The sequence below is a fragment of the Phyllostomus discolor genome, chromosome 2, assembly GCF_004126475.2.
Source record: "Phyllostomus discolor isolate MPI-MPIP mPhyDis1 chromosome 2, mPhyDis1.pri.v3, whole genome shotgun sequence".
NCBI classification, from domain to species: Eukaryota; Metazoa; Chordata; class Mammalia; order Chiroptera; family Phyllostomidae; genus Phyllostomus; species Phyllostomus discolor.
In genome coordinates this window covers 167,872,430-167,897,783 of record NC_040904.2, presented here as the reverse complement: position 1 = coordinate 167,897,783, position 25,354 = coordinate 167,872,430, and the positions used below count along the sequence as shown (strand labels likewise).

At 37.3% G+C, this 25,354-nt stretch overlaps 2 protein-coding genes across 2 annotated transcripts in view; one reads left to right on the top strand and one right to left on the bottom strand.

Annotated features, from left to right (window-relative positions):
• The window catches only part of SENP1 (SUMO specific peptidase 1), a 55,236-nt gene extending 31,299 nt beyond the window's left edge, over positions 1-23,937 (bottom strand). The window contains 7 exon segments of the mRNA XM_028531749.2: positions 5,379-5,550; positions 9,724-9,883; positions 16,026-16,110; positions 17,094-17,224; positions 19,447-19,494; positions 23,689-23,820; positions 23,823-23,937. Coding sequence (XP_028387550.1) covers positions 5,379-5,550; positions 9,724-9,883; positions 16,026-16,110; positions 17,094-17,224; positions 19,447-19,494; positions 23,689-23,820; positions 23,823-23,901 — 807 coding nt within the window. The 5' untranslated portion in view covers positions 23,902-23,937.
• Positions 23,938-25,020: 1,083 nt separating this feature from the next.
• The window catches only part of PFKM (phosphofructokinase, muscle), a 39,082-nt gene continuing 38,748 nt past the window's right edge, over positions 25,021-25,354 (top strand). The window contains exon 1 of the mRNA XM_028531745.2: positions 25,021-25,117. Coding sequence (XP_028387546.1) covers positions 25,036-25,117 — 82 coding nt within the window. The 5' untranslated portion in view covers positions 25,021-25,035. The remainder of the gene's footprint in view (positions 25,118-25,354) is intronic.

Here is a 25,354-nt window from a genome sequence, read left to right as displayed (position 1 = left end):
GGGAAAAGAGGTCAGTGCCCCTGACTAGTGAGGGATTCCATGTTGTCAAAATCTCTGTAGCACGCTGGTTGAAAATCGCTGCCCTAAAGCAATGGGCTGCATTCACTAAATAATATGCCCTTTATTTTTTTTCACTTTAAATCCTATATATGGTTTAATACAACCACCAATCTTCACAAAATAATTATAATACTTTGTGCCAGAGACAACAGCATCTTGGACTGTGCCATTTCAATATGCACATTAGCATTTTATTGTTACAAATGTTAAAGTCAGGATGAACTAAGAAACTATCTGTTCAAAAGTAAAGAGACTAATTTTTTTTCTTCTTGATTCATTTTTTGCTACATAGTAAATTTCAATTGTATTGTCAGTATAATGTTACTGATCTAACAAGATATGTCTTGAACTGTGAGGTATGACAATTCCTAAAGGGAAAGCTATCCTTAAATTTGAATAGTTGAGTGGTAAGATAAGGTAGAACTAGTTGAGAGCATTCATGAAGTGAAAAAATAGATCCAAGAGAAAAAACAAATTTGTAATGTTCTCTGTTACAGAATAGCCATGGGAACATAAAATAGGGTATAGGAAATGGAGTAGCCAAAGACCTTATATGCATGACCCACGGACATGAACCATGGGGGTGGAATTGCCTGAGGGAGTCAGGGTTGCTGGCTGGAGCAGAGAAAAGGGGGGAAAGTTCAGGACAATTGTAATACCATAATCAATAAAATATAATTTAAAAATAAAAATAAAAATCTTTGCATTATCATGTCATAAGGAGGAAAGAAAAGCAGATAAACGGTGTAACAGGTTACTCTGCATACAAAGGGATATGAAGAAAGAGCCTCATCATATAAAGACCTCAAGAGAACACTGAGAACAGTGAGACAGAAAGGTCCTTTGTTTGTGGTACCCTAAAGACCTCAACTGTAAAAAGTTAAAAACAATTCCCTTCTCCTTCACAACACATAGCAAAATGTTTTCTTTGAATAAATATTTATACTTATGAACTACCAAGGTACCATTAAATGACTGGGTAATACAAATTGTAAGAAATCTAGAATTCAATGTGAGAATGGATTTTTTTAAATCAATTTAAGACACATAAAAGTCCCCCCAAAGTAATTTTCTCCAATAAATATATAATCAAAGAAAAGCTTCTGCATGAGCCCAAAAAACCTCATAGTCATTAGACAACATAAACAGAAATAAAAGTTCCATAATCTAAATACTTATCTGAGGTCTCTTCAAGCCTTCTACTTTCAATTTAAACTAATTTATAGCTTAAAAAAGAAATTATAAGAATAAAGTTAACAACTTTCCATTGTTCTACATGTTAATTTGGAGGGCACAAGAATTTATTTTTTAAAAAAAATTATGCAAAGCACTTTTCTTTTGGGGGCTTCATTAAAACAAAAATATTGGGTATATTATAGTTCATTTAAAACTATTTCAGACCAAGATAAACTAGTCTAGACAACTCTCAAAAGAACATACATAAACATTTGGCCTTACCAAAAGAAAAGGTAAAGAGGTAAGTCACTTGAAACAGCAAACATAATCATTTTGGGGAGCACCTGGTATTATAAAGAAAACATCTTTCTCTATATATCATTTATTAAACTGTTTTCCATTAAGTAAGCAAATTAGGAAATTAAAAGGAAAGGAAGCAATAACTGGATAGTACTTTAAAGTAAAGAAAATTGGCTGTTGTTTTAAACCTAATAAAGGACCAAGGAAAGTTTAAAACAGTGTAAGGATAATTAAGGTGCTGAATTCTATTAAGAAAAATATGTGGCAGATTCTGGCATGTAGATGCTTCTGTAACTGGCTTCATCATAAAAATGAACTGTAAAATTATAAAAGTTTAACAGAGAATACAAAATAAATCTTAGCAAACCACAAAATCTCTTTGTTATAAATTACCCAAATAACTTCGTAAGTTCCCCCCAGATTTTGTTTAAAGTGATGGCTTTATATAATATAAATTCCAAGTATGAAAGGTGCATAATTCAACAATTTTCTGTTTTTAAGTCCAAAATTCTTGATTTATAAAATTATTATAAAGTATTTTTTTAAAGAATAAAAGCATCAGTGTCATCATTAAGAAAGTCCAACACCTTAAAATGTTGCTCAGTATGTGGCTGAAAAGCATGTCTGGAAGCAACATATAATCGAAAAGAAACTGCTTGTGTACTTACCACTTAACATTCTTACTGTCCTGTAGTATTTTCTCTTTCCTAAGCTGAAATTCACATCCTCTGTAACTGCACTAACAGAACCTTCTGCAACAGAAATGTTCTGTATCTGCAGTGCCCAATATGGTAGCCACCAGTCACATGTAGCTAATGAATTCGAAAAAATGTAGCTAGTGTAACTGAGAAACTAAATTTTTTAAAATTTAATCTGAATTAATTTAAACAGCGCATGTGTGTAGCGGTTACCCTTTTGTATAGTACAGCATTTTTTAAAAAAGATTTTATTTACTTTTAGAAAGAGGGGAAAGGAGGGAGAAAGACAGGGAGAGAAACAGCAATGTGTGGTTGCCTCTCACATGCCCCCAACTGGGGACCTGGCCTGCAACCCAGGCATGTGCCCTGACTGGGAATCGAACCAGTGACCTTTCAGTTCACAGGCTGGCACTCAAACCACTGAGTTACACCAGCCAGGGCTGGATGGTACAGTTTTTTAATGGTGCCCTAGAGTCAGCCATCAGCCAAGTGGTAGTACAGCCAACACCTGCATATTCTAAATTCTTATTCATGTATTCTCTTCAAAGCCCTGTTGTAACAATGAACAGTGCAGTGGTAACATTGTCATGTTAATTTGGCAGATGGTTTCATATTTCTGAAGGTGATGGACAAATCCAGGAGTAAGATTAACACATCATTTTCCTTCTTTAACATGAGCAACTTCATTTCCCTTGGAGATCCTAACATGTCCATGGAAAATAACTTCTCCAGTGTGTAAGCTCCAATCAATAAATTATTTAGTCCCAGGGGAAAAAAGTATTATATTTTAATCCAGGTTACCTATAATCTCAAGACTAAATACCTAAATAATCTGTTGGAAGTTTGATTTAATAAAGTCTGGTCCAATATTTGTTCTTATTCATATTACATGAGTTATTCCACGTCTCTGCACTACCACTTTTCATAGCAGAATATAGATCTCAAAACAAGTGAGGCAAAATTTTATCTCTTGTTTCATGGCATAGGTTCAATCCTTGGCATCTTCTTGACACTACAGAAGGAAGAGGACTCTATCTTTATGTCCTCCATTGTCCCAACCCGTGGCCCAGCCAGCCCAAGTCCTCAGGCTAGAAGTGAAGGCAAAAAGAGAAGAGGCTGAGTGGTCCCCAAAGGACTGGCTGGCTTGTGAGTGAATGATGAGCTTACAGTGAACACAGGCAGTTTAAAGAATCCTGGTGATCCCGGGAGCAGCCACGCAGCACAGGGGAGTATTGGCAGGCCTGTATCCAGCTGCCATATTGTTGCTGTCTCCCTCCCTGCAAGCCTCTCTTACCCAGTAGGCTGCCAAGGCTCCAGCAGAAACATAAACCCACAACTCCAGTACTTAAAAAAAAATTATGTATGTAATAACTAATACATACACAGTACTAAATTCAATAGTACTGGGTTGGCCAAAAAGTCCATTTAGTTTTTTCTGTAAAATAAAACACATTTTTCATTTGCACCAATAACTTTATAGAACTGGATATTTTGAGTATGTTGACTATCTCCTGAGTGGTATAATGGTGGTTGTTCTTAATGAATGTCTAGATTCGATCTCTATCAGCTTCACCTGCGCTACCCGACCATGGAGCATCACCCAGTGAGAAATCTCCAGCACGAAACTTTGCAAACCACTTTTGACATGTTCGCTCAGTCACAGCACCTTCTCCACACACTGCACAAATCTTCTTTTATGATTCAGTTGCATTTTTACCTTTCTGAGAATAAAGCATAATATGCCAAGAATATTATATATCTTCTTCCATCTTCAAAATTAAAATGGCTACACAAAAATTCACTTATTTGGATAAATTTTATTTTAATGGACGCTGATATGACAGCTGTCAGTATACAATCTAACAAAATTGTTTTGAATGAAGTTAAAGACAACTAAGCGCTACTAGAGGCATCTTATGGGAAAAAGAAAAACAAATGAACTTTTTGGCGAACCCAATACAAAAGGTTCAGTGAAAAATTAAGTCTTTTTTGTAACTATTGCTCAGTTCTTATCACCAACTCTTGCCAGTTTCTTGTCTCTCCTTTTCTCTACTGTGATTTACTAGTTCTGCCACCCTCTGCTTGAATAGTTTATATTCCACACAACTTCAAACCAAAAAACTGTATAGCCATTTTTCACTAAGTCACAAATAATCAAGTTTGCCACCTAAGAGATCTTCATTACCAGATTATATAATTGACTCCATGACCTGTAAGCTCCAAAGGGAAGGAACCACATCACCAGGTTGTATAACAGAAGGCACACCAGACTAGAATCCTTCAGAAGACCTGGGCTGCAGGCTAGCCAATTACTAGTTGTATGACCTTTGATCTTTACTCTCCAAATCAATAAAATGTGGATATATCTCATTTTTACCTATATCACAGGGTTAAAAGGATTCAAAACAATAATGTGGAAAACGATAATGTGCAAAGCACACTGGACACTCTAATGCTGTATAAATATAAGGTCATTATTATTCATTTGTATCTCCATAGCATTCAATCCAAAGCCAGCTAGATGCATAATAAATATTTAATTGAACAGGTATAAGTACATTTCCTACTGTATAAATTATATGCTATAATATATTTACAGAATTAATTTTTTCCTTTAGGTTTACTAAATGAATATAACAACCCAAGTGTTAAGAGAATGTTTTTTGGGGGAAAAATCTATGATCTCAAAGATCTTACTTATAATAAAAGGATGTAAATAATTTAGCTGCTTCTTGATTTTTCTTTTATACTAAGGAAAAATTGTCCTAGTAAGAGGTAAGCATGGGTATTTTATCAAATCCAGCAAGGTTAACAGTTTTGCCACATGAAACAAAAGTTTAGAAAGGGTCCAAAAAAAGAGAGAAGAGAGATAGTTTGATATATGAGGAGCTATTAAGATAATAACGAAGATTAAATTTAATGTCCAACAGAAACAGAAGATGGCAAGAAAAATAATAAAGTCCTACACTAAAATATCCTTTAATTTCTTTAGAACAGACGACAGCACTTAAAAAGAGTAAGAAAGAAAAAACATAGAAAAGATTAAGTAAATGGAACAGTTAATAAACATCCAAACTGGAAGGCTCGAATGGCGGAATGCAGGGCACGCTTCTCACCGCAGCTCTCGTTGCAGGTTCTCCTTACCTCTTCTGCCGTACTAACATGTCGCCTCTGGGTTTTCTTGGGGCTCAGAAGGTTTCGACGACATGAACCACTCCAAGATGGACTTGGGACAGATTTAATAGGAAAAGATTTTTCATATGCAGATACATGGCAGTGATGATTTGACTTTCCCGTAAAAGTGTTTGATAATCCACTAAAAAAAAAAAAGGTTTGTAAGAAAAGATAAGAACAGTACAGTAAGAAAATCTAACCCAGTGATTACTTTCACGTTCAAGAAATAACAAAAAATGAAAAACTAACAGGTAGAATGATAGATGTACCATTTAAGGGATATATATAAGAAATGATACATGGGTTGCTGCATCAGAATCTGCCACGTAAGAGGTCTTAAGACTTCCAAACTATGTAATTATCGAACACCTAAAATTTATGTCTTAGCTTCATAATCTATGCAAGTTCCTTTAGTCAGAAATTACAGACTACTGCGATATGACAAAAAGCGTATATTAAGACTTCTTCAGAAACCTGAGTTCTGTTCCCTACAGGCCCCCTGCCTCAAGCCCTTTGAAGGGAATTATTTTGAGATTGAATATGCAAGTGGATAAAAACTAAGCCTCTCAACTAAGCTTTTAAACTGAATTTTAAATTTTCCTGAAACACCAACAGAGGGCTCCCATCCTTCATTAGAAACAACCAGAGCGTTTTTATTAGGCTGCATCACTCTGCAAACTCTCCTTCTGGCCTCAATGTTTACCTCCTCTGAAGTAGGATTTTGTTTTTGTTTCTTTATATTATTTGCACCCCAAGTAATGGGAACATTTGGCAGGAAAAATGTTTTTGCAAACTCAAATCCAGTCTTTAAGGATAGGTAAACAAAGTTTTTTCTGTGCTCTTCCTCATCTATCATTAACAACCAAGTTTGAGGTACTTGATATCAACGTAATAAAATTTCTTTTTTTCTTTTTTCTTGTTTTCCTTTTTATTGAGGATGCAAAATAGAGATACATAATGGACTAAACTGAATTCAATAAAATCAGCTCTTTAAATCAGTATATGTGCTCTGGGTCCAAATGAATCAGACTAGGCCTAAGGAAAATAAAAAGCACATATACTCCAACTCTTCAAACTCCAGTATTCTATGTGTGTTAGAGTAGAGAAACTAGCTTATTTTCTTAGGATGGGTGAACACAACCAGGAAAAGATGGCAACAGCAACAGTATTTGTTTGGTGAGGATACAATGAATTCCCTTCAATGTCTTTGTATTGATGCTTCCTAGAGAGTGTATTGCATTTATATTTTTAATGAAAAAGATTTTTTTTTCTAAAGAAATAGTATGGGTGCATTCTGCAATGCCAGAAAGCAAGGCAAAGGGTGCTACCAATAATTAGAAGGTTGGGTCAGACACAGAAGTAAGCTGGAGCTCCCACTGACTAAAGTACTGAGAACGCAATCATTTAAAAAATGATTGTACAGGTGAGGATTTATAAAAAATGATTGTTGTGGACTGAAACACACTGAATCCATAATGACACTGAAAGAAAAAAAACAGAAAAATTCATTTAAACCACATGAAGCAGCTATTAAAAAAGAAAAAACCTTACTCTAAAACTGGTAATAAAAGAAAGATCTGATCATATATCCTGCCTTCCCAGTAGGGAGTGTATTTCAGGGTAACCAAACAGCTCCAGCTATGGAGGAAAAAGAGCTCTCCTTTATAGCTGAATGCCAATTAATAAATATAGAAAAATAATAAAATCAGAGAAGTATTATCTCATTAACTGTAATAAATTATTATAAGCTCAGAGGGGACCCAAAGGTACAAAATTCCTGTTTAAAATAAATGTCATGGGCACTGGCTGGCATGGCTCAGTGGATTGAGTGCCGGACTGCAAAGCAAAGGGTTGCCAGTTTGATTCCCAGTCAGGGTACATGCCTGGGTTGTGGACCAGGTCACGTGAGAGGCAATCACACATTGATGCTTCCCTCCCTCTCCTCCCTCCCCTCCCCTCTCTCTAAAAACAAATAAAATCTTAAAAGAAATAAATGTCATGGGCACATAATGTACAACATGGTGAATATAGTTAATAATATTGTATTGCATATTTGAAAGTTGCTAAGATTAAACCTTGAAAGTTTTCAGCACACACACATAAAAATTTTGTAGCCATGTATGGTGATAGATGTTAACTAGGTTTATTGTGGTGACCATTCACAATATATATAAATATGGAATAATTATGTTGTACTCTGAAACTAATATATCAATTATACCTCAATTTTAAAAAATTATTACTAGATAAGGACTATCAATTGAGATGAATAACTAGTAAGATGATGTGAAACTGGTCGTTCATATAATGCCAAAGTAACATCATTTAGATTACATTCTAGTCACAAGGGGAAAAAAACCCAACTATACAAATAAGGACTAGACTGCGACGTGTTCCTTATTTGGACCAGAGGTCAGTGTAGGTTTCCTAATATGACATGAGACAGCATCAGCTTTTATTCAAGTCAAAAATCCAGTTTACGAAAAATAGAGATAGAAGACAAAATAATACTATGAAGAAATCTGTCAAATCCAAAAAGTAGAACATTATGCAGGAAAAAAAGTCATGTCATTAAAAAAAGGGAGGGCTGTTCCGCCCTGGCCAGTGTGGCCCAGTTGGTCGGGTGTCATCCCTAGACCAAAAAAGGTCACAGGTTCGATTCCTGGTCAGGACACATGCCTGGGTTGTGGGTTCAGTCCCTGGTCAGGGTGCATATGAAAGTCAACTAATCAATGTTTCCCTCTCACATTGATGTTTCTTTTATTCTCTTTCGCTCTCAAATTAATAAGAATTTCCTGGGGTGAGGACAAAAAAAGGGGGGGTGGGGGTGAGTGGGGGCTGTTCTAGATTATAAGAGACTTAAGGGCAATAACTACTATAGAGATGCAATCCTAGATTGAATGCTGATTTGAACAAATTAGCTTTAAAGGATACTTGAGTCAACTAGGCAAATCTAAACATAATTTAGAGTACAAGAAAAATTTACTAAATGAAAAAAGGAGATGATTGAAGAAAACTACAAAAGAGTATGTACAGTATGAACTCATTTTTGAAAAAAAAATGTATGTAAATGCAGAGAAAAGTATCTGGGAGGAAATGTACTAAGATATTACACAGAAGATCCCTGACTGGTGGGAATGCAAGGTTTTTATTTTTTATTTGTGCTGATCTGTATTTACCAATTTTTTACAAAGTGCATGTACTGTTTTTGAAATAATGTTATCTTAAAAATAAAATATGGCATTGTTGAGGGAAAAAAACAACCTGCCAAGTGATATAAAATATCTTTAATGAAGACAAAATAATATTATAGATTTCATAGGATACATGGCACATACATTATGCAACATGTGAGGAAGACAGAGTGAAAGAAGAACAAGCACAGGGAAAGCTTTGGAAGGAAATACAACAAGGGGAGGAGAGTAAGACTGTGGGTCATGGTCACGCCAGCTTTAGCTTTATCAGCAATGTTTTAATTTTTACAACGTGAATGTATTAATGAATTCTTGTAGAATTTTTTAAAGTATTAAGAAGTAGGAAGATGATCCCTGGGCGTACTGAAACATGTTTCCAGAGTCCATGTTCTGATCATAAAACAAAATAAAAGCCATCTTATTGATTTTAATCAACACCAGAAAGCTGAGCCTTGACTCAGAGGAAAATGGTATCACATTCCTAAAAACCCATTACCACGGTAAAATTTAAAAAGTCAAAATACTATTTTAAAGAAATATTTTGCTAATACAATAAAGTGCTTGATGGAGAAGTTTCTAAGTCAAATTTCATCTGCCTTTAATAATCAGTATAAGCTTGATGAGGGAATAGGTAGGGCTTACGAGGTTAAGCTAAATAAGATGAAGTTCTTTGTGACTCCATTTTCTAACAGAAGTAGCTCAGGTCTAGCTAACTAGGACCACGAGGTGCAGAGCTGCCTTCGCTTAAGTTGGGTCTGTTATGGGAGAGCTAGTTTCTTTGCTACTGAAGTTGTAGAAACTGATTTTCTTTTAGAAAATCGTAATACTTTTATGATTCATAATACTTTTAGATTCATAATACTACACAGATCATGAAGGGTCCCAATTTACTCACATTCACCCAGATTTCCCTCAAGCTCTCTCCTCCAATGATAAGATTTAGCTGTCACCATAATTCACTACCAAGTAAATGTGAAAGTTTAAAATGGACTTGTCCATATCTCTATGGTTTAAAGTTCAAAAATGGTATTACTCTTTTAAAATGCCAATATAACAACTACCTTATAGCCGTTTTCTCTATCGCAGGAGGGGCTTGTGAACTACTCAACCAAAACACCTACCTTGAGGCCTTTCGGGATTCGAGGTAAAGACTTCGGCTGTTTCTTGATTTTTGTAAAGTTGAACCTGATGTTGGAGTAGAATTTCTCCACTGGCCATTTGCACTCTGGCCAAAGGTTCTTAAGTCTCCTGAGCCAAGAAAACTGTCTGAAGAAGGGTTATCTAAAGGAATAAAAGTTTGAATAAATTAAACAAATACATACAGTGGTTCTCCATATGACTGCAACCATATCCAACATTGTATTCCAAAGTAATGTGGCATAATACCATGTCTCTCATGGAAGATCCCAGTCTCAACTGTCAGTAAAGTCTGCAGTAAGGGAACTTCTACAAACTATAATTGATTCAGCCATACTAACCTGAAAATTGTTGAAGGAGCTGAATCCTGCCACAGCCATGTGCCTTATCTGCATCAATGTGACTCCGTGGTGTCCACCAAAAGTCAACATTTTACCCCAACTATATCTTGCAAGCACTCCCAGGCCTGGGCCTGAAAGAAGGTAGGCCAGACCAGTAAGAAAGCAGGTGGAGGGCCAAGGAGAATTGTAATTCAAATGAACAACAGTTATTGCTTAATAAGCAGCTGGTGTCTCCTGTTTTTAATTACCATGTTCACAATTCAGAGACTCTAAGAGCAGAGGTAACCTAATTGCTGCTTATTCTGGCCAGCTTATGGCAGGAATGACCCATCATATGTATCTGGTTCTGATATGGTATCCTTCAGTCACTTAATGATGTAATCAACAGATATATCCCCCTGGCTGGTGTGGCTCAGTGGATTGAGTGCTGGCCTGCGAACCAAAGGGTCGCCAGTTCAACTCCCAATCAGGGCACAAGTGTGGGTAGTGGACCAGGTCCCCAGCGGGGTCCCTCGAAAGGCAACCACACATTGATGCTTCTCTCCCTCTCTTTCTCCCTCCCTTCCCCTCTAAAAATAAATATATAAAATCTTTTTTAAAAAATTAAAATAAAACCCAGACATATCAGTACTCCAATGCTTGCTGCTGCAATCAGACTAAAAAATTACTATTTGAATGTTCTGACTTGTGGCCTACAACTGGGGGTGATAAAAATTTCCAAGTTTCAGTTAAGTGTAGAATAATTTCTGTATCCTCCTCTCCTAATCATCAGGACTGACCATTTAAAACAAGGCCTTCAAACTAACCTCATTTGTTAGGTACGGAACTCTGAGAAGCACCAGTGGAGAAACAAGAATGGTAACTCTCCACTTGCTAATTTTGGTCTGCCAGCATCACTTGGAAGATTCTCTTTCAACGCATATTACTATAGAACTTTACACATTATATATTTGTTATTTAAACTATTTAATGTAGCTTTTCATACTCTTTCCAAAAAGTAAGACAGCAGACGAAAATATGTTTTGTATTGTGTTACTGTTGTTTTCAGTTGATTAGGATTATCAGGATTCAGGGTAATAAAGGTATTTAAAAAGCAGTTGTCAGAGGTGGTAATAGTACCAGTTGATTTACCAGTGGATGAACCTAATCTGATAGTAAAATTTATTTTCAAAATGAATTATAACCTTTTTCCTTTGTAATCATTACCTATGCTTAGCATCTATTACCATTACTTAAAGGATAGAGACATGTGTGTGACTCATGAGAATAAAGTCTCATGAAAGGATCAGAAAATTATCTTTAAATTAAATGCAAAGTAATAACAACACAAATTTTTGTCTCTCACACTTTTTTCACTAAAATTTGAAATGCAAATTACCCTGACAGGTTCATGAAATTTGAGACTCAGGATAAACTAGAGTAGCCTTCTCAAGGGCCTGGGACAGAGACCTGAGCTTTACAGTGCAAGGGTAGGGCATAGGACCAAGCAGTCCGTTCTACCAGAACACAGTGGTTCCATCCCTACTCAGTGAAATCACTGAACAGTCTTCCACTGCTGATGTGATCAACAAAGCTAGGGGATGACCAATGGGGGATTGCAGACACTCGTTTTTTGGTGATGATTTAGTCTATTATTGTCATTATTAAGAAATGGAGCCCTGGCTGGTGTAGCTCAGTGGATTGAGTGTGGGCTGCAAACCAAAGGGTTGCTGCTTTGATTCCCAGTCAGGGCACATGCCTGGGTTGCAGGCCAGGTCCCCAGTGGGGGCCATGTAAGAGGCAACCACACATTGATGTTTCTTTCCCTCTCTTTCTCCCTCCCTTCTGCTCTCTCTAAATAAATAAATTAATAAAACCTTAAAAAAAAAAAAGAAATGGGCTGCCTATGCCACAAATAAGATTAATTATCATGAGCACATAAACACACATAAGACTGTAAGGAAATACACCTACACCACAAATTTCATTTTGGCTGTGTTCCAATAATAACATGATGGGTATTTTCTACTTTTCTCTATTATTTTTCTTCAAGGACAGACAATACTTTTATGGACATATGAAATAAACTTTGTATCTTAAAAAACATGTATCAGAGAATCACTTACAATGAAAGTAACCAACAGTAGCTTATGTTAACATTAGAATTTATTTAGTTATTATAAATAGCAGGATTCTTTAAATCATCTCACCTACTAAATGCCAGTTTGGCAACATAATTGAACTTATTTTCCAAAGAGAGGACACTGGTAAAGATTCTAAGCATGAGCAAAATCATTTTACTCTACTTTTTTGTTTAGGGTTTAAAATGTTTTAATTTTCTTTTCAACTGCAATCTTAATAAAATCAAGAGGTCTTGAAGTCTGAGCAGCACTAAATTATTAATAAGTTAATATTGCATATTCAAAGTACTGCATATTCTCTGCTTTCCAATTTTTTTAAAATCAATGTTTTTAATAGTCTAATCTTAAATGGATTAAGAAGATGATTTTTTAAAAGGTTGACATGCCTCTCTGTCACGTGCCACTGAGAAGGCTACTCTGTATCAAGGAGATCCAGTAAAGCAGTAAGCAGGAAGCTCTGGACCCTACATTCTAAAGTTTGGGGCTTTTCTGTGTTTCTTTTCATTTTGGTGGAGAAACGGATAGCAAGGTGAGAAAGGAGACAAATACCAATAAAGTCAGAATGAGAAAACTAAGGCAGGTAAACTTGGGACCCATGTCTAACCAATCAAGAGGTAAGGTCAGCCCTGGCTCATGTGGCTCAGTGGACTGAGTGCCAGCCTGCAAACCAAAGAGTCGCTGGTTGGATTCCCAGTTAGGGCACATGCCTGGGTTGTGAGCCAGGTCCCCAGTATGGGGTGCATGAGAAGCAACCAAACACTGATGTTTCTCTCCCTCTCTTTCTCCTTCCCTTCCCCTCTCTCTGAAAACAAATACATAAAATCTAAAAAAAAAGAAGTAAGGTCGAAGTGACTGACCATAGAAATCAATGTGGGGATTATCAGAAAAGAATACATCCAAAGGAGATAGCACAGACAAAATTCTGTAGGACATGCAATGAGTTAGAATGGGTATAGCAAAGAAAGTTTTAAAAAGTGTACAGTAAAAAGTAGATTTGAATTAAAGACATTACAAAAGGTATAGAGACCCTTGGCATTCAAGATTTAAAATTCTGATTGCTAGGGAGTGACCTTAGAGGTCTGTGACTGTTTTGTCAGGGACTAGATGAGATCTGGTAGAGGCAAACTGCTTCAGGCGGTGGTTTAGTGAATAAATCCAATAGCTCAGCATCAACATTTCAATTAGGCTTTACTGTCAAATTCAATTCACTGTCCTTATTCTTTAGTCATCATCCTGAATATAGTTTCTCTTCCTAAAAAGATGGCCTTTAAAGGAGATATAAAACATAGGTGTAAATTTTTTTTATCCTTACCCAAGAACATTTTTCATTGCTTTTAGAGAGAATAGAAGGGAAAGAGAGAAACATCGATGTGAGAGAGAAACACTGATTGGATGCCTCCCACAAGGGTCCAGACCAGGGACAGTATACACCAGTATACACCAGTATTACAGGGATTAGGAATCACACCCACAACCTTTTGGTTACACGACAACGCTTCTACCAACTGAGCCACACACTGGCCAGGGCCATCAGTGTTAGATTTTAGTATGGAGATCAATTTGTGGTATAAGGACAAACATAGGAAAAATGTAACTCTCAAGAATCACATAACTGAGAAGAAAGCCAAAAATCTGATCAACTATCACCATAGACAGGAATATGACGATTTGAGATGACCTCAGATAGACCTTTATGAGTATCACAGGTCTACTGAAATTTAAAAGAAAAAGAAAAAATGTTATACATACAAATGTTTTTAAATCATGTGATTTATAACAGCTGAAAATGGCAAGGGTAGAAGAGACCTAAGCTATAGAGAAAGCAATAAAGCAAATGAAGTCCAGGCCCATTATCCTAAATCGTAGCCCCTTGGGTTCAGTTGTTTCTGAGTTAAAAATTTTGGAATTTTAGAAAGATAACCTGGAATATATGACATAGCGCTTCCAAGGATAATCTAAAGCAGCATGACGTAATCAAGCATATTGATACATATGTATAAAATATGTAAATACTCATAGTTACAGAGATAGGTAAAAGACAAAATATATATAGTTTCATGTTAGTTCATGTAGGTTTTGCCAAAGAATGAACTAAGGTCAAGTTTTGATGCCAAATAATTACGAAAACAATTTTTAGTTTTCAGAGCCTTTAGACTTGGAATTGCATATAAAGAATTGTGAATGTGCATATCAATTCCATGGATTATTAGAAATCAACAGAAAAAGGTAAATATGAAGAATCACATGTAAACAAATGAAAAATAAAAATATTGGGCTAACAGAAGATTATATGTATCAAATCATACAATGTATACTATGCCTGTACACAGAGCTAAAAATAAGAAAAGGCAACAGAGTTAAGGAAGAGCTGAATATGATCAACAGATTTTGGGTATAATTTCTCATATAATTGTTTATTATTGAGCAATTATTTTTAACTAAAAGCAAATATTTTGTCCAGTGGTAAGTCAGGATATGAAATTATAAGGAAACACAACACGAGTTTGAATGGAAGTATTAATGATCTGATTTCATTATCCACTCAATTGTTCTTCCCTTAGGATTAATAATGAGCTATCAAGCCAGACTTCAGGCTCTCTGCTCATCAGGAAGGATTTTTCTTATTTATTTGCCTCTCGCATGTTCCCAACTGGGGGCCAGGCCAACAATCCAGGCATGTGCCCCAAACCAGCAACCTTTCAGGTCACAGGCCAGCACTCAACCCATTAAGCCACACCAGCCAGGGCCAGGATTTTTCAGTAATAAAGGCAAAGTTACTTTTGAATCAAATTAACTGCACATACTATGCACATACTATATAAATTATGCACATACTATGTGGGGACCATCTCCCATCTCAGGAAAGGGAATCTAGTGCCCAGATAAGTTACTACCCACCTAAATGACATTTAAATACAATATAAATCTAAAAGAGCATCATACTAACATCTTTTTAGGGGAGGAGATGTCATCTTGCTGACAAAGAATCCTGAGGAAGCCAAATAACAACAATAATTATTATTTGCATTTCATATTTATCATCTCAGTTTATCCTTACAAAAATCCCACTGAGGCAGGTTCAGTGGTATTACTAGTATTCCCGTATTTGTGGTAAGATGAGGAGAGTGAAGCAGGAGGAATGAAAGACATGGGAAGACACTATAATCTTCCTGGGTCACACAGCCAGGAGGCTAATGAATAACTCTTCATTTCCCCAAGACAGAGCCAGAAGATCTTTGGAAATCCAAACTTAGGAAGGGAGGATGAAAGTCAGGCAGACCAGGGCTAGAACAGCCTACAGAATGCTGACTTCTGTCATGGGTCACAAGTTAAACAGGCAAGCCCTTAAATATGCAAGCATGGCTGTGGCAGGTGCTAGATAGAGACATGTAGTTAACACTTCCTGCCCTGATGGAGGGGTAAACTTGGGCAGAATTAAAATTTCAGAATTCATGGTTTCGAGCAGAACAGAAATAGGCTAGCTCTGAGCTTTAAATCAATATAAAACAAGTACCTTTTATATCACATAAGCATATCTAAAACAAAAAGCTGTAGTACTTTTTACAATGGCATTATGAATAAAAGGGGGAATAGATTTAAAAAAACTTTTTCATTAAAATATAGTTGAGACTAGAACAGTAAAGTATCATAGCAACCACACACACACAGATGCACACATAGCTAATTAAAATGACATTTTAGTGGAGAAAATGCTATGCTGTTTTTGACAATGCTTTCATACTTTTAGAGATGGTAAACACAAATGATACGCTAGGAAGAAATCTGAAAGGTATAAATGTCTTGACTCCAAGTAATGTGTCATACCTGCATAATAATTTTGACTATAAGCTGTACTTCTTGTAGAACATGTATAAGATCGGCCCAAATTTCCTTGCCTGGAAGGTAATATCTAAACAAAGCAGAAGATTTTTCTTAAATCATATTTTGAGAGAGAATGTATCATTAAACAAGATTATGACACATATCGGAATTTAATCTAATTAATTATATTTTTATATATTATAAATTAAACAACATACTAATAAGAAAGGGAAACACACAATCTGATGAAATGACTGAGGCTTCAAGAGGTAAAAATAGGCATTAGAAGGTAAATATGCATTTGGTATATCCTGTTCTGAAAGCCAGTTGTATCATATATTGAAAGGCAGACAAAATCAACCTGGTTTTGATTCTTTTGAAAAGTGAGTTTTCAATCAGTATAAATCTGGAAATGTGTGCATGTATATTCAGTTATTAAAATAATTATTGGGGGCAGATGCTACAGGTATTTAGTACACAGGGGCCAAGGATGCTAAATATTCTGCTATGCTTAGGCCAGATTTACACAGCAAAGAATCACCTCACACAAATTAGTAATGTCTTTCCTACTGAGAAAGACTGCTTTATTAGTTATGCTCCTCAAAACTTTTATGTACATATAATTCAGTGGAGACTTTTTAAAATGTAGATTCCTATTCAGTAGGTATGGGATAAAGCCTGAAATTCTGCATTTCTAACAGTGGTTCCTTGAGAACGTAGCTTTCTAGCACAGAGAAACCTCAGAGCTGCTGTATATTTACAAATATACACACCCCACTTAATGGCCAGCAATTTTAAGATACTAGTTTAAAATAACACAGACCTTGGTGCCTGTGATTGTAATGCTCAGAGAAACAACCGTTCTCTCAAAGGCACTCCTGTCAAAGAGCTCGTGCATAGCCTGGTTCTTGTCTTAACTGCAATATGTCAACAGCGCTCCAAACATTAGAATCACTGATTCTAAAAAGTTTATATGTGTGCTTGTATTTTTAGAGTTTGGCATGTAAACTACATCAAATGAAAACTTAAGCCAAAATAATTAATTGATTAAAGGAAGAAAATATTCCTAACCTGATGGTCAGAAAGTGAAAGCTGGTCCTCTGGAAAACCTGCTTGTGACAGGAGATGGGTTTTGAATACGGAGTTGTGGTTCACTAAAGTTACTTCTCCAGCATCCATCCTCATCCTATCAGCAATATCATCTGGGGAAAGAGTCAGATTAAGCTTAGTTCAGGTCACACAGGTCTTTAATAACGACTTTCCTATAAACCAATCTCTTCACCTAATGAAAATGATTCCCAAAGACCAGCCCTACAGTTAAATAAAATATCCCCTTCATAAATAAGCATTGGCAAAAAAAATCTCAAAACTGTCAAAAAAAAAAAAAAAAAAAAGAGGCCCATGTGCAGAAACTGGCTCATTTAAAATTAATTAAGATCATCTACCAAATAGTTCAAAACTTGTACAAGTATAACAGCTAAATTCAAAGTTTTTAAAATAATGAAATTTCCCCCCCAAAAAAGTTTTAATGTTGTAGCTACATATAAATGTTAAGTATAAAAAAATGAGAGGAAAATTTCATCATTCAAAAAACACTTATTAACATTAGTTTTTCTTCTGTCTTAACTCAAAAAAGTGCTTTAAAATTTCATCAGCTCTGGCTGGTTTGGCTCAGTGAATTGAGAACCCGCCTGCAAATTAAAAGGTTGCAGGTTCGATTTCCAGTCAGGGCACATGCCTGGGTTGCAAGACAGGTACCCAGCTGAGGGCGCGCAAAAGGTAGCCCATCAATGTATCTCTCACACATCGACGTTTCTCTCCATTTCTTTCTCCCTCCCTCCCCCTCTCTCTAAATATAAATAAATAAATAATTTTTAAAAAGTATTTTTAAACATTTAAAAAATAAAAATTAATAAAAAAATTTTTCTGCAAAAAGCAACATTTATTCATATGGCTCTTAAAAGACATCAGCTCAAGCACTGTAATATTATGGCAGAATCTTACTGGTTAGCCATTTTTTGAGACCTTTGTTAACTTGTTATAAAAGAGGTAGAACGCAGGAAGAAATGAGAGTAAGGGAACTCAATGACATATCATCAGTGAGAAAAATGGTAAACAAAGGACCAAGAGAGAGAAAAGGTAGACAAAGCAAGAGGAAAAAACAAAAACTACAGATTAAGACTAATGTGAATTTACAAGGGACAGAGAGAATGTTGTAAGATCTAACTGTATAGATTTTCAACCTATTCTTACTTTGGCTACTGACCTTATACTGATCCTCTTTACAAACATGAGGCACTAAGAACAGTGCAAAATGTTCCAGTCAGTGCCACTAGCTAAATAAAGTTTAAAATTTTCCTTAGTCAAATTATTTATCATATAGAAGGAAGTAGTGGGTTGCCCAAAAAGTCCATTTAGTTTTCTCCGTAAAATAAAAGACACATTTTTCATTTTCACCAGTAACTCTATTGATCTGGAAATTCTTAGTGACAGCTATCTCCCATGACTGGCTTCTAGTGGGTACAGGCCAGGGGTGCTGCTAAACATCCTCCAATGTATAACACAACCCCACAGCAAAGAATTATTTGGCCAAAATGTCAACAGTACCAAGAAACTTTGCAAATCACTTTTGACATGTTCGATTAGTCACAACACCTTCTTCATATACCTCACAAATATTTTTTTGTGTTTCAGTAGCATTTTTATCTTTCTTGAATAAAGCAAATTATGCCAAAAATGTTGTGTATTTTTCCACCTTCAATATTAAAATGGCTACACAAAAATTCACCAATTTTGATAAATTTTTTTAATAATGTGTGTTGATATCACAATCTAACAAAATTTTTTCAAATAACATTAAAGACAACTAAGCACTACTAGAGCCATACAGAAAAAAAAAAATACATGAAGCTTTTGGCCAACCCAATATAACACAGTACTAAAGGACAAGGACTCCAGAACCAGGCTACCCGAGTTTAAATCCTGGCTCTGACAGTTCTAGTTGTGTGACCCTAGGCAAGTTTACTAACCTCTGTGTCTCAGTTTCTTCATTGATATAATTAAGATAATAGCAGTACCTATTTTGTAGGTGTTACAGATACCCTTGAAAGGCAACTGCAAAAAACTAAATGAATATATTTTAAGTGCTTAGAACAAGGCCCGGTACATAGTAAATGTCTGCTAGCATGTATTCGGCTTTTTCAATAAAATGAACGAGAAAATACTTACAAACAATGCTATAAACAATGTATCAAGCAAAAGAAAATTGTCTGGTATGCTGTATTACATAATTAGTATGAAATCTGCTTTAAAGTTATTAAGCACAAAAATCCAAACAAAAAAATGTTAGGAAAACCCATTCTTTCACGCCAGCTTAACTAACCAGAGTAACCAGAAGGACTGAATGACTACTTCATAGTCTTACCCATGTCAGGTCTTTTCACATCACTGACTTTAGCAGAGATACAACATCCTATAAAAGAAGACAGAAAACAGAAATGTTACACACTGAAATATCTCCTTCATTTAGTTACATAATAGGAAGTCAGTCAGAAGTGATGTTTCTGTTTCTAGTAGAGAAAAACATAAAGTGGTAAGATTTGACTTGATGGGAAGCAGGAGAACTAAAACTGGCCTGAAGTAGTTTTAAACAGTTCTGCAATCTGTGCTATACTAAACAGCAATTATAGATTACCCACAGAATCACAAAATACTATAGCAAGAGGCAAATTGGGAAAGCCAACCCTTTGGAGATTTACTTGCATATGGTCATCAAGTTGGTTAGTGACTACACTGAAATTACAACCAAGAAATCATCCCCAATCCATTGCTCTTGCCATTACCTCATGCTGAACCATTTCATAAACAAGTCACAGCTCTAGTGGTGGTCTTACTGACTTGTCTTCCATGCACATCTCACTCAGTAGCCAACCATAAAGCTACTGATATTCTGAGGACAGTCAAGGAATACTTTGCAGTTGTACTAAGTACTTTCTCCCCCGTCATTAATCAAAGTGCTAAAAACCAAAGCCCCTTTGCCCATATGAAATTACTTTCTCCTCTGATGGATCTAATTTTCCAGAAAAAGGAAGTTAAAAGCCTAACTCCTTGGAATTAGGTTAATAAACATCCCCGTGGTACACATGCTTCTTGGCAGATTTCCAAGAGGAGAGTAGGGATGATGATAGGCACACTTATACTACTCATAATCTTATCACCATATTTTTTAAAAAGACTGAGTACTTCAATGACCACATAGCTATATCAGGGCTTCGATCTACTAAGGAGACTGGTGAATGATAACACGCATTTTTTATGGTCACAATAACAAAGTGCACACACAAAGAAAGGCTGCTTCAGCTGTTTTTGGCACAGCTACAGACTAAGCAGAGTAATCATCTGATTACCTAGTCTTGCCAGGGAGGATTCCCAAAGGATTTGAGCCTTAAATTTATTTAGGCTTTATATATGTTTGCAAATGCTTACTTAGCATAAAGCTTCTACCTGGAAATCCTCCCTGTTGCTCTTTCCCCCTTCTTTCTTTTTTAATAAAGCAGAATTCCATGGGTCTCAGGTTAAGGGGGAAAAATCCCATCAGTTAATAAACTAGCAGTAGCTTTTCCACATTTCACTGTATCAAGCCATTTCATAATTGTCATCACTAGTCTTTCTGTCACATTAAAAATGCCAATTTAAAAGCCTATTGTCCAGCAGAATACCTATTTTAACTTCTTTTGCACTACTGAGCTAGATGTAAAAAAGGAAGCAAACAAGAAATTGAAGAATTTTAGAGATTATGTCTAGAGAGGTTAAATGACTTGCCTAAAATTACACAGATGGAGAAGGGAAAGCAAAAATCTAGGGCCCTGGCAGGTGTAGGCCAGTGGATTGAGTGTGGCCTGCAAACCAAAGGGTCACCAGTTTGATTCCCAGTCAGGGCACATGCCTGGGCTATAGGCCTGGTCCCCAGTGGGGCCCGCATGAGAGGCAACCACACACTGATGATTCTCTCCCTCTTTCTCTCTCCCTTTCCCTTTCTATAAAATAAAATCTTAAAATATATATATTAAAAAAAATCTAGGTATCTCGATTTCCAAGCAAATGAACTTTCGACATTACAAAACTTCACATTCTTGAACATATCCTGTTTAAGGATTCATACACTTTAGCAAGATAAAAGTAATCCCTAGCTAACTCTGGGAAATCCCTGCTGTTTCATCATTTTAATAATTAAAGCCCCAAATTTACATTTTAATACAAACAGCTTCAGTGTGCCTATGATACCTTCTTTTTGCCACTTTGTAGTTACATTGGGAGAAGGGATATTTAATCCCAAGACTCAACATGAAATGCTGGATCTGGAACCTTTGATGCCACCACATTCTTGCAAGCGTCAAAATTGTCTTCTTTTAAGAAAAGTATTCTAGCCCTGGCTGGTGTGACTCAGTGGATTGAGAGCCACCCTGTGAACCAAAAGGTTGCTGGTTCAATTCCCAATCAGGGCACATGCCTGGGTTGTGGGTCAGGTCCCCAGTTGCGGTGTGCAAAAGGCAACTGATCAATGTTTCTCTCACACACTGATGTTTCATTCCCTCTCCCTTCCCCTCTCTAAAAATAAATAAGTAAAATCTTTTTTAAAAAAGGAAAGTATTCTAGTAACTCATTTCCTAGTTCACATTGGTCATATATTTTACTGAAAGAACATAGGCAGTTACATATATTCAGGTGAAGTGAAGTTAGTAACTGAACAGAAGATAATAGGATATCTGAAAGAAAAAAATGGCAAACTCCTGACAGTAACAGAATGTAACTAGTATGGTAAAACATCTAGAAGCTCACATGCAAAGAGGTGATTATAAAAGAGAATGTTGAGAGGTATAAAGTTACTGGAAAATGCATACTATAGAGAACCACTGTACAATTAGCTTTATCCAGAACCAAGATGTAGTTTGAACAATTTATGATATGAAAAGGGTGTGGAGGTGAGCATTTGAATCACCCTACTCTGAACTTGGGAAAACTCTGTATGGGATACAGTTTGTACCCTATCACCATGTTTCTGCTTTTGACATTTTTATATGTAACTCTCCCAATTAGGCTTGAATGCCTGAAACACTTTAACACTCTAGCACCTTAAACACTAAGCATTCAACTTCTTTCACACACAAACATTTACTGAACAATTACATACAAAGTACTTGGGATTAAAAGAATAAGAATTGGTCCCTGCTGCTGAGAAGCTTACTGTCTGCTGGAGGAAGTCAGATCCATAAATGGATACTTACAGCAAGAAAATAAAGCTGGTACAATTGGTAGGTGTGGGAGTCAGGTAAAGAAAAGACTTCCAAAGCAGTCGTTAAGGATTACATCACCTTAGCCTGAAGTAGCAGAACCTGTTTTTTTAAATCCTTTTCCTCCCTCTAGACTTAACTCATCAGATGGGTGATATGAAGACCTTCTTTGCAGTTGGGATAATTAATTGGAATCAGGTAAGAATGAATGAGGCTTCAGAAGATGAAATGAATGAGGCTTCCACAATGGAACTAGAGGCTAGGAGAAAGGGCAGGAATCTCTAAATTGGAGAAAAGTTCAGGAACCACGCTTAAAGAGTTACTTACTGTAACTGTAACTGTAATTTCAAGTTTACTGTAATTTATCTTTCAATATATGTCCTTAACACAAATTATCGTTATAAAGAATAAAGATTTAGGCGATGATCCTGTCTTTTCCATCCAGAATATCCAATTAGAACAAGGACCCTAAGTCAAATAGTTGGTAGCCTATAAAAGGTTTTACATAAATTTTGTAAGAATCACCACCACCCCAAATATAAGAAGTGTACCAAACATGAAATGAAATGACTTTAACAAGGCTGACTTGAAAGTGATAAAGGAGCAAGTTATTGCCAAGAAGATAAGTGCAAATACTGCAGAGGCACCGATAAGCAGAAATCACCAAGCTCAAGAGAAACTGGGCATACATCCAGAGAGACCACGTTAGGGTACACCAAGCAAGAGACAGTTCAAGGGAATTACCAGAAGGCGATGAGCTAGGTAAGTAAACTGTGGCAGTTAAGGGGATTTTCATAACCTGGGCAGAAGGGTCCAGACGTTTCTTTCTGGTGGTGGCACTAGCAGTATCACATCTCAGGGAGATACCACAGAGTGAAAGAGTTGGAGAAATGTTTGCGGAGACGCAGAAGTAGTAGAGACAAATCATTCAGGTCTGAAGGAAGGCGGGAGATGAAGCAGGTGTAACAGAAAGCTGAGCTTCCCGGTGAAAAGAGCCTTCCCCTGAGAGATGACCCTGCTCTGGCGGGAAAGCCCCGAAATCCCAACCGGCCCGTTCCCCCAGCAGGAGAACTGGACGCTGAGATAGGGGGTGCCGTAATGGCAGGGAGACCGTCTCCCCACCGACCAGGAGTAAAAGGCCTGAAGAAACGGCCTCGGGGAGCCTAACTAACCACCACCGGCCAGACCTCCGCCAGCGGACATCAGGAGGGAGGGGAGGTGGTCCCAGGGGGCGGGGCAGAGGAGAAAATCCCGTCCCCACTGCCGTCCCCGCTTCCGCCTAGCCCAGCCCAGGTTGCGGGGCTCGGAGCGGCACTGCCTCCCGGCCAAGGATCCCTCCATCCTCACCCCTCCCCCAGCTTCCCGCCGCCACTCACCGAACCGGAACCGGCTGCTATACGAAGGGGTTTCCGGCCGGGCGCGAAACGCAAAACCCGGGAACGGCCGCGAACCGGAATCGCCTCCACAACGCCGGAAGAGCAGCTCGGTGGCTGTGGAGGAAGGGGGTTGGGCGGAAGGTCAAAGAGCACAGTTAAGGGCCCGCGGAACGCCTGCGCAGTATGGCGAGGCCTCAGAAACCAAGGAAGCATCTAAGGCTGTAGTCATAATTTCCCTGTTCCCCTTTCCGTTGGGCTTTTTCGTGTTCTCGGAATATACTGTTAGTGCGCCTTTAGTCCTTCGCTTTTCTCGGTTCCCCTCACTCCCTTACCCGCCGTTTTCTGGTTCCGCTGGGCGATTTTTGCTTATAGCTCGGGTTTCCGTGACAGCTCTCCTTGGCCTTTTATCCGCGAGCACCTGTGGCCACCTTGGCAGATAGAAGACCTGAAAGCTAAATCAAGCTCAGGCTATATTGTGTATTATTAAAAATCACAGAATGTTAGGGCTTGTACAGGTTTTGGGAGATAGTTTATTTAGTCTAATAGTTTCAGAGAAGTGAAGTCATTTCCCAAAGTTAAAACGTGCATGGAAGATCTGGGATTAGAAAACAAGTTTCTTTAACTTGTAGCCCTGCACTATTTGCACCACATCATGCTCGATTGGCCGTTTGGGAAAAGGAAAATAAAAGCTCGGGATTGGCATTGGTTAGACTTTAAACCTGTAGAACCTTGCAGAACTCTGGAGGAGTTTAAAACACAAGCGTAGGTGTGAGGAAAGCTATTGGGGGGTCCACCAGAGATCTACTTTTCAGAGTAATGAGAGGAAAGGACCAAGGGGGTCTGCCCACTGAAGAACTAAATGACCCTGATGTTGTCCCTGTGACCGAACTGATTAACTTGTAATCCGTGCCCTACTTTTTAAGAGAAAATAATCGGAAGAAATATGTTTGTTCATTCAGGCTTTTAACCAAGCCTCTCAACTCATTGGGCCTCTGACCCAGACCCTGTCTAGATGTCTAGGAGAAATGTTTCATCCCGCACTCGAGACCCAGATGAGAACCACAGTCTGAGCTCAGACTTGAAGAATGGCAGCCTTTGGAGGCCCCCAGCCTTTTAGCTGCTCTTAGCAGCTGGGAAAAGGAGATGTTTGCTGTATTCAGTGGATTTTGCATGTTGAAAAGTATGCATATAGATTATTTGTAACACTTCATATGCTGAGTTTTAGACTGCCAGGTTGTAAAGGCTGTTAGGTTTGAGCATACCTGGTTTGTGACACTTACGTCCATCTTAATCATTTCACAACTCTGTTCATTTGGATTAAACTCTTTCTGTTTCTAGGAGATAGCCATGCGTAAAGAGGAATGGCATCTGAAATTTTTCATGTGTGTGATTCAATCTCGCCAGGTAGTCACGACTCCTCAGAGAACAGGTACCATTGTCTCCTGATCATCCTAGTGACAGAATGGGTTCTCTTGAAGAGAGTTTCAATACAGGATGTGAGACTTACTAGTGTAAACGCAGGCTTTAGGTGTCAACTGACCTTGTTTATTTCACCCCCACGATGATAAAATATATATCACTCAGTCGTTTTTTTCCTGGTACAAGTATCAGGTGAAATTTTGGCCTGATATGAGGGGGATAAGCCCTGGGCAGATAAGGAGGACTT